This window comes from Phoenix dactylifera, chromosome 8 (genome assembly GCF_051530095.1).
Source record: "Phoenix dactylifera cultivar Ajwa chromosome 8, Ajwa_hap1_PhDact_Kaust_v1.1, whole genome shotgun sequence".
NCBI classification, from domain to species: domain Eukaryota; kingdom Viridiplantae; phylum Streptophyta; class Magnoliopsida; order Arecales; family Arecaceae; genus Phoenix; species Phoenix dactylifera.
Genome location: NC_143197.1, coordinates 11,636,787 through 11,650,542, shown reverse-complemented (window position 1 = coordinate 11,650,542; position 13,756 = coordinate 11,636,787). Strand labels below are relative to the sequence as shown.

The following is a 13,756-nucleotide window of genomic DNA, read 5'->3' as shown; positions in this document are numbered from 1 at the left end:
CTTTTCTTAACCTGCCCCCACGCTAAAGGACAAAATGGAACAGCAATCAACACGTGACGTAGCTTGCTTTGCTGGCGAGGCACTGTTGATATACGGTGTTATCAGGAACAGCAAACATCAAGTTTCACGTCCTCTCTGGCACTGACTTCGCAGCCACAAAAAGAAAAACTGATGCTTTCACCCTACTATTTTCACTTTTAAGAGTCTCACGACTCACTTAGTAATGCCTTCTGAGTGGAAGCTTCACACTGGCCTGAACTATTTCTCATTAACATGGGGTAAGGATATCAGCATTGGAAATGCTTGTGACACCTTTTCAACCCTTCTAATCTTTTGCCGACCCAAGAAAAACAAGGCAACTTTTTAGCCATTTTAAGAAACACTTTCTAGGCGTAAAAATAAAGGAACAAATCACGTACTCATTCTCCATGACCAAATATGTATTCGACGAAACATTGATTGCCACGTATGCTGTCAATGTGGGCTCCACTTTACTCCTCACAATTATACTCCTTGTACAGTGTTCGCCTAGTCAGCGGATCCATTTATTTACTTTTTTATTAGCAGCAACCGCGGATTCGAGTAAATTTTTACTTCCCCGCTCCTTTCCCCCCCATATCCCCCTCTCTATATTTCTTTCTCTGTCTTCATAAATTCTGTCGGAAACCGTTCGTCGGCATTCCAGGTGCAGTTGTGTCCAGGTCTTGTGTTCCACGCCTTGTCCCATTTGTTTTATTGAAGGCGAATTTGGATTCTTTTTTTCTCCTCTGTTCCGTGCTGCGATCTGGCGGTGTAGTCGCGATTCGGGAATAAGTAGTTCTCAATTTTTTTTTTTTTTAAACTCGATTTGTTTAGTTTACGGTAAAAGTTCGGCGTTCGATTTGGCTCATTTTTTGGTGTATTATTTTTTCGGATTTATAGATCGAAGGAGTTCGGAGATCAAAGAGAGCGTGGAAGAAGGGATGGGCCAAGTGCTTCTGGAAATCGAACCTCGGGAGCTCAAGTTCACCTGTAAGTTGTTAGAAGAAATTACAGCAGTCTCTAGAAAGTTTTGATTAATTCTTGTTTCTTTTTCAATTACACAAGGTCTTTAGAATTGTAGATGCTTCAAATGGATTCAGGTTGCTTCTTTTTGTTGTTATTATTGCTGTTGTTTGTAGGTAGCGTAGGGAAAAACGTACTCTTTGATCCTACGATTCTAGGAATATATGCTGATCTGATGACAGTGAAATATATTCCATCACCCACCATCTGATGGGATCCGCCTGAACGGATGGTGGGCGATGGTGTCAAAAATTTTTCCTGAGAAGAGGAAATGGGTGAAAATTGGATCATTGTCTAAGATTATTCCAATGCTTAAGAATCAACAAGGTAGCAGGTCTTTTTGGCTTTTATGGGATTTATATATGCTTAATCCTAGAAACTGAGAATTGTCTATTCATTTGTACTTCGCAACAGAGCATACTAAACAAAGCTTGGTTAGGGATGCAATAGCATGGAAGGATATGCAATTCCCTCAGTAGTTTCACATTTGGCACAAGAGAAATGCAACTTGATTCATGCACTCTCGACTTAAGCCGATATTAGCTTGAAATTTATCTCAAAAACTTTAGGCTAAAGTAACTAATTTTGTACTATAATGACACTTTCATAGATACCATCTATGTATTATAGACATTGTGGAAGCTGGGAGGCTTAAATATTGGCGTGACCTCTCTTAATACATGTACTGCATGTGCGCGGAGTATCCTGATGAAAGTTTTTTCTTTTAAACCATCCCAAGCGCAAAAGTTGCAACACCTTCTAAAAAGTCTATTATGAAATGAGATAATTGGAAAGACCTCTCCTAATACATGTACTGCATGTACTTGGGAGTACCCTGATTAAGTTTTTTTTTTTAAAACATCCCTAGCGCAAAACTTGCAACACCTTCTAAAAGGTCTAGTATGAAATGGGATAATCATAGTGGAGGCAGGATTATGTATATCATCTGTAGAGTAAGGGGTTTGAAGCTGTTTGTGCAATGTCATATATGCATGTTGAATGTTGGATTTTGCTCTAACTGTCATGTACATATAACAAATCAATGAACAAGAATCCTGACGTTATGACGAGAGTTCTGGAGTTCTTGCTAACCTACCTCTGATAATATTTCACAGATCTTACCTCACGTAAAGACCCTTTTGCTGATAATCTCATGCTCTTTGAACATCTACTGGAGGATCAAACATGTTATTCCTTTTATGTTAGAGTTATCCGATTTTAACGTTTTATTTTTAATTTCAAAGCAAAAGGTCTTAGAAGAAAAGTAACCTTAACTTTTAGCCCTTCATGAGCTAGCATATTATCAAAATTAACAATATAGAAATTGGCAGGAGAACTCTAAATTTTCAGTGAGAGAAGCACGGTTTTTTGGATGGTTTGAATTTAAATAAAGGAACCAAGTTTGGACTTGTAGCCATTGGCTTGTACAAGCTAAATTGACATGAAAAGCACCAGTATAGACTGATAGTGATACAAGCTGATATGAATGTGGTAAAGCTGTCATATCCGTATATTGTGGACATGACTTGCTGATGTTGCATGTCTCTTAGAATATGGTATGGTATGAACTGGCATTCTGATCCTTCGATATATGGTATTGTGTACATAACTTGGAGAATACACCACCATTCTTGTTTTATATCAGAACTAACTAATTGTTCTAATGCATGTGATTTTGATAATAAGTGCTAAATGAACATTTTCTGATATCTAATTGCCTTAATTAATTGGTTGTCTGGTATGATTTTCGAGCTAACAATTTGTTGTGTTATTGAGGATAAATTTCTCTAATAATTTTTTTCTTAATTTGTTCTGCGTTCTCCATTGTATGTATTAAATTAAGTAGTTTATATGTATTTTCATTTTTTTTCGTTTTATTGTTATTGTTCTAGAATATCATAGGTTTTTAACTGTCGATGACCCGTCCAGAACTCTCCATTTTTTTTTTCAAAGGTGTATATGTGGCTCTTTTCTGATTTGGATATTGGTAGAAGCCTTACAGATTGTAATGTCTTTTTTCTTTTCAGTTGAGTTGAAGAAGCAGAGTTCATGCTCCGTTCATCTTGTCAATAAATCCAGTGATTATGTTGCCTTCAAGGTTAGTGCTTCTCGCTTTTTCATTGCATGTGTTTTATTTATAATGCAATTACTTATACAGAGAGGTGGCCCAGGAGTTTTAACTTCTGCTTTGTTATTTAAATTGCTTCTGAAAATTTGTTGGCATACAAGAGCTTTGTGATTATATATAGCTTGTGAACTTTAAGATCATTCATTAGGGCAGCGCCCTGGTATTAGATATAATTTTCTGGCTTTGTCCTTCTGTTGCATGCATAACTATTTCCTAAATTGCTTATGCTACTTGATCTTGGTCTCCAATGCCTTACTAAATTTTTGTTCTCAAGTGTGTTCATTTTTTTCACTGCTATCATTAATCACAAAAGTGCCTTTTGTTCTCAATTTTTCCCTTCACTGCCAACTTATGTACATGAAAGAAAATTTAGTCTCATGATTTTCATTTAGAATCACTTATTATCAAGGAATGTTGATCCTCCATTCTAGCTCTGCCATTATATAATAGACTGAATCATAATAGTGACTGATTGGACTAATATTGCATTTACTAGGTTAAAACTACATCACCGAAGAGGTATTGTGTGCGACCAAACACAGGTGTCATTCTACCAAGATCATCATGTGATTTTACAGGTAGCGCTCTCTCTCTATGTGTGTGTGTGTGTGTGCACATTTTGCTATCAGCACCATGTACTTGCTTTTTGTTTGATAAATTTGATGTGGGATCAAGTTGTATGCTTGTATGCCGCAAATTATATGATGTCATTCCGCTTCTTATGTTTGTTGATCATTAAAATCTTACATCCTCAAATCTCTAAGCACTTGTCTTATATTTTTATGATTTTGCAATCCGGTATAAAAGGTTCCCTCAATGATTTTGTACGACTATTTCTTCATTTCAGTTTAACACAATGTCTGCAAGCAATATTACTTCTAGTGACTCGAATGAGAACCCTGAATGCTAGCTAATCTCATGTAAACCCTGCAGAAATCACATTCGACACAAACCTATGTAGAGGAGAAAATGTGATTGAACTAATCAACAATTTTTACGATGGTACTTAGAAGTTTAAAATATTGAAGTAGAAATTATAGATGACATTATCTTGAAATGGAAATCAGATCATCTAATCTTTAGGTGAAATCAGTTCGCTCACTAGTCGGCTGCATGGTCTATGATTTGCCAACAGTTCAAACTGGTTATCACTGAGTTTGAATTGGTGCCTTTAGCAGGTTCAATTCCAAGTAGAACTGCCTGTGGAACTTGATCAAAAAACACTTTTGTTACGACAAGTTTATTCCATAATGACATTATTCTTCTACTTGAAGGAAACATGCAGAGTTGCAGACAAATAAGGGTCTTTCCATGAAAATGATGTCTTAAGAATTTCAATTCTGTACCTACAGGGTATTGCTTCAATCATTATAATGTGGTTAACAAGAATAACTCTTTCTAACAATGCTAACAGAATTTATTCTAAGTTCATATTCTACAAAACTCTAATGGATTTGCAAAACCAGGCTTTGGCTGTCTGCTTAAGGTCATGGTTGCACCCTTCTTAATTTGGATTTCCTTCTTCTCTCTTGAGCAAAATCCCATGTTGATGCATGTACAAGGTTGAAGGAACCGGTACTGGGCACCGCACCGGTTTTCTGGCGGAACGACTTGGTACGAGCCGTGTCGGGCCCGTACTGAGAGAGGGACTGTGGGAGAGAGGAAAAGAGAGAGATCGAGCAGGGGAGGGAGGGCCGGAGAAGGGTGGCGGATGCCGGCGGAGGTCGGAGGAGGCCGTCGGAGGCCAGTCTCGGTCGTAGGAAGCGAGGCCGCGGCCGGACCTTGTTTCACTCGAAGCAGGGTCAGCGGTCGCGACCTCACTTCCCGCGGCTGAGGCCGGCACTCCGCCAGCATCCCGTCTTCTCTCTCCCTTCCTCCCCCGCTAGCTCTCTCTTTCCTTCTCCTTCTCTAGCTTCGGCAACGAGGTCCGTTTCCGTTGCCGGAATCGTACCGGTGAGCCACTGATACGATTCGGGGTGGCCGGAACTGTCCGGTTCAAGACGGTTCCGCTGACTCTATGCATGTACATCTTGTATATCTTTAGAAAGAAGTCATTTTTCACATCTTGGTAGATCTGTTACTTCAGATTGTCTGCAAGATCTATGGTAACTAAATGGGAGTTAAGCTCAGGTAATATCGAGTATATGAAGTTAGTTAGGTCCGTGAATATTCCATGATGCCTAGTTTGTGTTTTATTAGAATTATGATTCATAGACCTACCTACATCCATAATAATTTTCCTTTAGGAAGAGTCACAACTTGGTATTTATTATTTTTAATGGAAAGCAATTTATTGTGTACTTGCATTATGATGCTTCTAGCCATGTGAGAAAAAGCTTCAACCATCTATTTAAGGATGAAATTAGGGATAAGGAACAAGCAAACTGATGATAACCCGAATTAAAGATACTACAAGAAGTAAATAAGAGACTGGATGAGTAGTACACACATGTTTACATTTCCATCAAGTAACAGGAAATACTAGTCCTTGGGGATCCTTATTCTTGCTATGGCAAGAGGGATGCTAAGATGTAAGTAGTGAACATGGTGCTGAATTACCTTCCGCTCTCTTGTAGGATGAAAAAGATTCTCGTGGATATTTTAGTATCGACTGCTGGAGAAGGGAAGTTGGAGGCTGTTGCATTTATGACCCCTTTTGTATGTCTGAGGAAAAGTGGTGCACTTAGAGTGAGCATTTAACCAGAAAAGATAAAAAAAAATAGTTCTTGCCACAGAGGAAATAAGCAACAATATCATGAGTGGCCCATGTTGGCTTTTGAAGATTGTCCTGAAAATATGGCTACTGTGTTAGAAAATATCTAGAACAATGCAGTTATTGCTTGAGTCTTTTCCATGAGCTAAATTGGAATCACAATCACTATGAGAATTCCGAATTGCACATTTACTATATGACTTGCCATGATCAACATAAGAGATACATGGACTTATCACCAGGTATTCAAAAGGCAAGGGAAAACAGGTGATGTGACATACATGAGCATAAAATTGTGCTTCCGAGGTATATCGCTAATAAGAATAGCTGGTTGCATTTTTTTGTAAATTGCCCTCAAGCAAGCAATGATTTTGGCCTGTCTAAATCTTTTCATATACTCTCTCTGATTCTGTATCACTTGTAAATGATGGTAGAGATTCTGTCTATCAAGTACTTCATCAGGTCAACATAAGTTTCTGTCATACTCCTTGTTGAACATTCAATGCTAAGAAGAAAGATTCGAGCCAGATTTTTGTTTGTTAGATAGATCATTTCTATCGTGTCCTACTTCTTTGGTTTCTTAAGAAAAATTATATTGGATCTATTCCATCTCTTCATTAAATCATAAAACCATGTTGGGCTTCTTGATTAACCTTACGATGATGTTCATGTGGACTCCTGGGACAGCTTAGATGCTTCTATGTCCCTTACTATCTCGAAAGTAGTCTTGTTAGTAAACTACTATGAGCCGTTTCTTTTGTGTAGGTTAATTAATTTGATAGATATTTCTCCCCTAGAAATCTCTCTATGGAATTTAAATCAGCGAAAAGCACACCTACTAGCTGGTTTTAATATTAAATGATATGCAAGCCAAAAAGTCAAAATTATGGTAGAACAAGGAAGATAGAATGGTGATATACATTAGTGGGGAAAAGGAAAGGTAATGTGAAGAGTTGTCACAAAAATCTTCCATTTGAGCTGGTGAACCTGCTCCGTGAACACCTAAAACCTTGTCCGCACTTGCTTCCTAAGTGTTTTCTTACTAATTTTTTTTAAGAGACCTTCTTCCCTGTACCCACACTTGACTCTCTTCCGATAGCTAACTGAAGACTAAGAGATAGGGGAGAGAAGAGGGAACACTGTGTGAATGGGCTCCTTTTGTTCCAAGGAACCATGTTATCTCATGGGCCGAGTTACCTCAGAATAAATCTGATGCCAGAGATAAGTAGAGAAATGTGCCATTTGATTCTTATTCTTCACCATCCCAAATAAAATAGTCATAGAAGTTAATGCCACTATATGAACAGAATCATGGTTATCGTGCATCATGATTTGCTTTTGTCACTTAGGTTCTGTATTGAGCAGTACTTTATTTCTTTCTGTTGGCCTTCAGTGTTTCAAACTGAAACAAATCTAGCAGCTCGTGTCACTGTAGGATCAAATCATGGTGATTGTGCTTTAGTTTTATCTCCTACATTTCATATTTACAGTAATTTATTTTCTTTCTTTTAGCTGATCCCTGTGTTTCTGATTCAATCTCAATCTAGTGACCATGCAAGCTCAAAAGGTAGCTCCACCTGATATGCAGTTAAGAGATAAGTTCCTAATTCAGGGTACAGTTGTTCCATATGGTACTACAGATGAGGACGTTGTGCCTAGCTTTGTGAGTATATATTGTTTGCTTGAAAATTGAATTTTTGTTTTCCTCTTTCCTTCTATAATCCTCTTGGTTTTCCTGTCTCAGTTTTCTAAAGAAAATGGAAGATATATTGAAGAGAACAAATTGAGAGTTGTACTTGTTAGCCCACCTCATTCTCCAGTACTGCAACCAATTAATGGAGCTTTAAAGCAGGAGTCAGTTTACGAAGCACCTAATTTGAAAGAAACTACTTTGAAAGAAACCCCTGTTTCAAATGATCAAGAAGTGGATGAAGTCAAGAATCTTCCTCTATTTCATGTAAGGGATTTCAGTCCAGCTGCACATCGTGTTTTTATGTTTTTCTGCCACCCCAAGGCACCATGCCTCATATTTTGCTGCATTTTATCATTATTTATATTAAATTAGTAGATACATTGGAGCCTATTGCATAACAAAATGTATTCTGTCGAGAAGACATAGTCATTTGGTTTTCCATTTTAGATTTTTGAATTATCAGTCTTAGAAAGCTTTTACTCTTTTTTCAACATGGATAATATTGACACCACAGTCCTCTATCTTGGTTTTTGTGAAACATGTCTTTTCAGCTGTTCCATTCATATTATTTTCAGGTCTCCAAGGAAGCTGAGGATCTAAAGTTAAAGCTGAATGATCTTGAAGTGAAACTAAATGAGGTCAGTTTTTATACTTGATTCATGGCCTAGATTCTAGACTTTGCTACTTGTTCTTAATGCCACTTTCTTGGTCCTTTTCTGCCTCATGTTCACCTTTATCATTGGAACATCAAATGTTATAACCAGGCTTCTTGTTCATTGGGGGAATCTCTGGTTCCTGGTGTATGCTTTCCAGCTTTAGGTATAGGTAACATATTGTAGCAAATACCATAATAATAAGCAACCATAGTTGCTGTCTAGTAATGCTGAGAAATGGAAATGACATAATGTCTGCTTTCCATTTGAGCTGACAAACTTCTCCTCCCATTTTTAAGGTTTTGTTTGGAGGTAATCTGCTTTGCAGTCCATATAATTCTGCTTGATGATCTAGCATAGCATTAATAAAACTGCTGTATTGCACATGAAGTAGGGGAGCACGTCACACTAGGTGCCAGTGGTTCATCATTTTTTTGGTCAAATTCTGTTGTACTTCACATTGATATATGCATTATCATTCTGCAACACAATCATTATAGTCTAAAAGAAATTGATATTTTTGCAGGCTGAAAATACAGTCACAAGGCTGAAAGAAGAGAATGGTGTAGCAATTCAAGAGAGGGATAAGCTGCAACAAGAAATAGTAAGTCTTGTTTTCTTCAGAATCAAGGTTTAATCTCTTATTACACTGCTGTTGTGATTCTGGAATTTGCAGCTTATTTGAATAGCAAATTAGGGAAATCCAGTTAATTTTCTTATATCTCACTATATTCTTTTAAAACTATTACTGACCTGATTGGCACCTGTTGTAAGCCTTGCTTGTGCTGGAGTCTATAGAGCACTGCATCATAGAAGCATAGAAACTTTTCTGCATCATGCCTCTCCTTACACGCCAACCCCCCCTCCCCCCCCCCCCCCCCCCCCCCACAAAAAAAAAACCCACAATGGTAGGTCATTACTTGTCCTAGTTTAATTAGTATCTTTGTATAAAAGTTGAATTTATTTATTTGATTAAGCTTATCAGGTTTGGGATTATCTTAGTTTTAGTTTTGGATGGTATAATGGCATACAGGTATAGGATAGTTAAAGGGGGCCTGGGGTTTGATGAACCTAAGTTTTGTCCTATTTGGAAAAAGGAGTACTAGTTCTTAGAGTAGGTTGCAGGATTTTCAACCCAATCTTGTAGCAATATCCAAGTAGTACCTAAGTGGTTTTGTTCCCTTTGAAGGATAGCTTGTGCATCTTTCTATATTGACATCTAGTGCAAAGAGAACTGGTATACACCTTCCTCTTGGGAAGCCCATCAACTAGTCCCTTAGTCAGGTTATCTTGAAGCCTATCATAATTCACATGAGTCAATCTAGCATGTCACAAATCAGCTTGTCATGCTTAAAAGTCCGATTTGTCTAAGAATTTTCAGCAGACATATCATAAATCTTGTTCACTTTCTTGTCTTTTGTAATCAGTTTTCTAGAAGCTTTTACATCTTCATAAATCTCCACAGTATTAGGCCCAAATAGAATAACATATCCTCTAGTCGTGATTCGTGACATAGTAATGAAAGTTTTTCTTTACACTGGTATATAATGAACATTATTCATAGACAATGAAGAACCAGAGGATGATGTGATTGATAGATCACCAAGACTTGACAGGATCATGTGAATCATCGCAGTAGCAATAACATCAGAATCCGTATAATCACGTAGAAAATCAAATACCTCTCTATGGCCGATAAGATGATTAGAACATCTAAAATCTCCATCCATCATATTAGAAGAGGCAGAAATACCTACATGCTGACTATCAAGACAAATGGTATCCGTTACTGCACTTCTCGCCTTTCATTAGCACCTTGATGTCACATGGGACTTTCAAAATATCACCTGGTGCTGAATATCCATAACCTTCGAAGTCCAGTGCATCCAGGAAAGTCAGATTCCTGTGCATTTTAGGGGCATGCCATACCCCACTTGTAAAATGCACTACTCCACCAAACATTTGGATTTTCAATCTTTCTACACTATTGATCTCCTATGGTACACCATCGGGCAATTGACTAGTATTTTCCTTTGCCTCAATGGAATAGAGCCAATCCCTCCTAGGGCAAACATGATGAGAATTACAGGAATCCAAATCCAAGTACTACTAGAAACAAGGTTTACTATCTCGATACCGAACTTCGTACTGGTGCCACACTAGTACAGTGTCGGTACAGAATTTTTTTGGCGTACCGAGTATGGGTACGCCACCTGTACTGGTTCCGAATCGGTATGGTACGGTACACCCTGTACCGTCCGGCTCGGGCCGGTACAGCGTACCATGATTAGAAGTGTCAATTCCTTAGGAGACTGTAAAAACCTCTCTAACATCATGGTCATCAGTATAATCTGATGCTACCAGTGCTTCTGAAGAACCACCACCATTTTTTTTTTTGCTTCCGTGCATGCTACGGACATAATTGCTACTATGACGATACTTCTTGCAGTGATAATATTGCACTTTGCTTTTATCTCTAGACTTGGATCTTGATCATGCACCGCCAAATCTTCTCTAGTGATTTTCCTCTTTCTATCAACATGCTACTTGAACCCACCTGACTACTCTTCTATCGAGCCTTCTCAGTAAGCAATATTGATGCCACCGAGTCTTTGTTGAAAGTTGTTGCACCATAAAATTTCATGACCAAATCATCTCATAAATTGGGCATCAAACTAGGCAACATAGCTACTTTCTCTTCATCATTGATCGCAACCTCAACCACCGCTAACTGGCTAATCAGTGTGTTTAACCAATTCGGGTGCTCTTGCAATGGAGCTCCCCCTACATCTTCAAGGTGTACAATTTCCTTCGAGGAAAAAGCTTATTTGGCATAGATCTTCCCTTATGCATGCTCCTCAACTTGCCCTATCGCCATATTGTCTTGCTTTGCGAGCTCTTCATCTTTCAAGTTTCTTCCCTTTGCGTTCAAACACCATGTCACACTCATCTTTCACTCACATGGCCTGCATCTTTAACTTCCAGAGTTCAAGATTGGTGGCTTGGTGCCATTAAATCTTAGAATTTCAAATTTGGTCAAACTGCCTGCCATCACAAACAAACTTCTATTTTTATCTGCCTTAGCTCCAACCTCTGATACCAAGACAATGAGGACAAAAAGTCTTTCTACACCTTGGATGATCACAGCACCACTTGATGCTGTCACCCAACTAGTCCTGGAATCTTGGTGTTGGGCATCTTGTGGGATCAATGTAGCAATATGGTTTAGTCACTTTGTCTTCCTGTGGATAATTGCTAAGTTGGCTATAGAATGTCAAGTGGCATGAGAACCGGAGAGAGTTTTTACAGTGCTCAGTATTGTGTCAGAGAGAACAGGAGCATGAGGTGTCTTTAGTGAGCGGTTTTGTGTGCCGTCCGAGAGGAGCGTGAGACAAGTGGCTTTTATATGTGTTAAATAAGTTTCTTTAATAAAACTTTTGTCTCTCTCTCCAATTTTCCTCCCTTCCTTGGTATTCTTGTGTTTCTTTTGGTGCTTTTGTTTATGAGTCATACGGAGATTCATGCCGACCATTTTGTATGCTTGAATTGCTTCTTTTGGTTCTAATTTATTTAGACTTTTCAATTGGATGAGCAGCAAATTCCGTTATAGCAAGTTCACGGAGCCCATAGACAAATGAGTGCGCACAATGCTGTGTAGTTGCTTGATGATTTCCTGTCTTATATAGTTTATCCATGCATATTTGATATCTTAAAGCACCCTCAATAATCATACATTTATTCAGTGGCCGGTCATTCTCACAGATGAGATTCATCTTCTTAATTCAATTCGGTTGCATCTTCTCGTGGAAACCATTCTTTCATGAAATGTAATTGGTGTCTAAAATCTTGGTGTCTCATTTCAGGTATTGCTGAGAAGGAAGTGCAAGGCACGGATTCAGGTTGGTTTTCCCTTTTTGTTTGTGGTTTTCATGACAATAGTTGGTGTGGCACTTGGATACCTGTTGCACCCATGAGAGACAGAATGGAAGGCAAAGCCCAGAACAGCTGCTTTGGAGCTGGATGCTGGGTTCTGTGACATAAACTGCAATACAAAACAACCATTTCCCAATTACAAAGACAGAATGCATGTAAAAAAGATCATTTTTACTTTATTTGAGATGCTCTCACCTTGCAGACTAACTTGGTCTTTTTCTTTCATAATAATAAAACATATTGGTGATTTTGTATATTTTCATCCTCACTTTATTGGCCATGCTGGACATTTAGACACATTTTGGACCACTGGAACTTGGCTTTGTGATTTTGATTGGACCCGTAAAACTGACAGTCTTGGTGGCATTTCATGAACCTTTCTACCCAAGAATGGTTCTATTTCATTATGTTGGAATTTTGTCTAGAATTCTGATTACTTCAAAGGCAGGAGAAATGAAGTATAATCTGATGAAGTGGCAGAAGATCTTGGCTCGGATGCTCTCATTGCATGATGCAGGAGATGATATAACAGCACATTATGTTCGACTAATCTATGTGAGTAGAATAGATGGTATAGAGCCTGGTCTACAAGAACCGATGGCCTGGTGTGGTCTGCTTTGATAGACTGACTACGATTTTGAAGTCCAATTTCTGTATCTAAATTCTAATCTCCATCTTTGTTTACATGTTCACTCGCCATTGGCAACATAAAAGTTCCATGCAATTTGAAGGGAAACAGATGATGAATAGTGTGGTGAACTATGGGGGATTGGAGATAGGGTACTTTTGACAAACGTTATAAATTATTCAGGTTACATACAACTCGTATCTTGCAAGTGACTAATGGAAGAGAATGGACGTATAAGAGAATTATTCGCTTATTCCCATTTTATGAGGATTTTAGAGAAACATTTTAATTAATCTTAGTAATTAGTTGTAATTTTCTTCTCTCGTTTTTCTAAAGGGTAAGGAAAAAACTGTACCAATTATTTTAGATTAAAAAATAAAAAAATTATCTATATTAAATGCTAGTGCATGGTTCAAAGCATACTAGTTACCTCCTCTTCTCCGTTTCGGATTTGGGTGGTTGTGTTTATACCAAAGCTTGTTAATTGTAGCCATCTTAACAAAAATAAAAAACAAACATACTAGTTATCAAGATGGCTTGTCTTAAATTGGGTGAACCTTTTATAGTATTGCTATTGACTTAAAAGCATGATCCATATCAAGATTTGTCATTACAGTAAGATATTTCAGAAATAGGCTAATCCAGCAACTTCAAGAAAGCTATTGCTATCGATCTCATCCATCTAAAGGGCGACTAGGCTATTATAATTGGATAATCCGGAGGCAGACCACGGCTGTGAATGGACACCCTTTGCATGTGCAAAAGATTGTACTATCTTTCAGACAAGTCATATCTACCGCGAAGCCAATAGAACCGTAGATTGAATTGCGTCTTTTGTCATCGAGAACTCTGACAAAGTGTTGTAGGCTAGTGGTGCAATCTTGCCACCTTCTTTCTAAGATATTTTGTTTTTCGACTTCTTAGGGTGTATTCATGCTAGATTTTTATAATTCGTCTAAAAGAA

The 13,756-nt window shown here is 38.1% G+C and overlaps 1 protein-coding gene across 2 annotated transcripts; it reads left to right on the top strand.

The window, feature by feature from the left end:
• The first annotated feature begins 631 nt into the window (after positions 1-631).
• LOC103716735 (vesicle-associated protein 1-2-like) lies at positions 632-12,418 on the top strand. 2 transcript variants are annotated; one of them, XM_008804863.6, is made up of 9 exons: positions 632-701; positions 922-1,011; positions 3,072-3,142; positions 3,669-3,750; positions 7,433-7,548; positions 7,630-7,842; positions 8,154-8,216; positions 8,758-8,835; positions 12,095-12,418. In XM_008804863.6, the coding sequence occupies exons 2-9, from the start codon at positions 963-965 to the stop codon at positions 12,203-12,205; spliced, it is 783 nt and encodes a 260-aa protein (XP_008803085.2). In that variant the 5' UTR covers positions 632-701; positions 922-962; the 3' UTR covers positions 12,206-12,418. The 2 variants fall into 2 exon arrangements, with proteins under 2 accessions (XP_008803085.2, XP_008803084.2); XM_008804862.6 differs by having other exon boundaries at positions 644-813.
• The last annotated feature ends 1,338 nt before the right edge of the window (positions 12,419-13,756 follow it).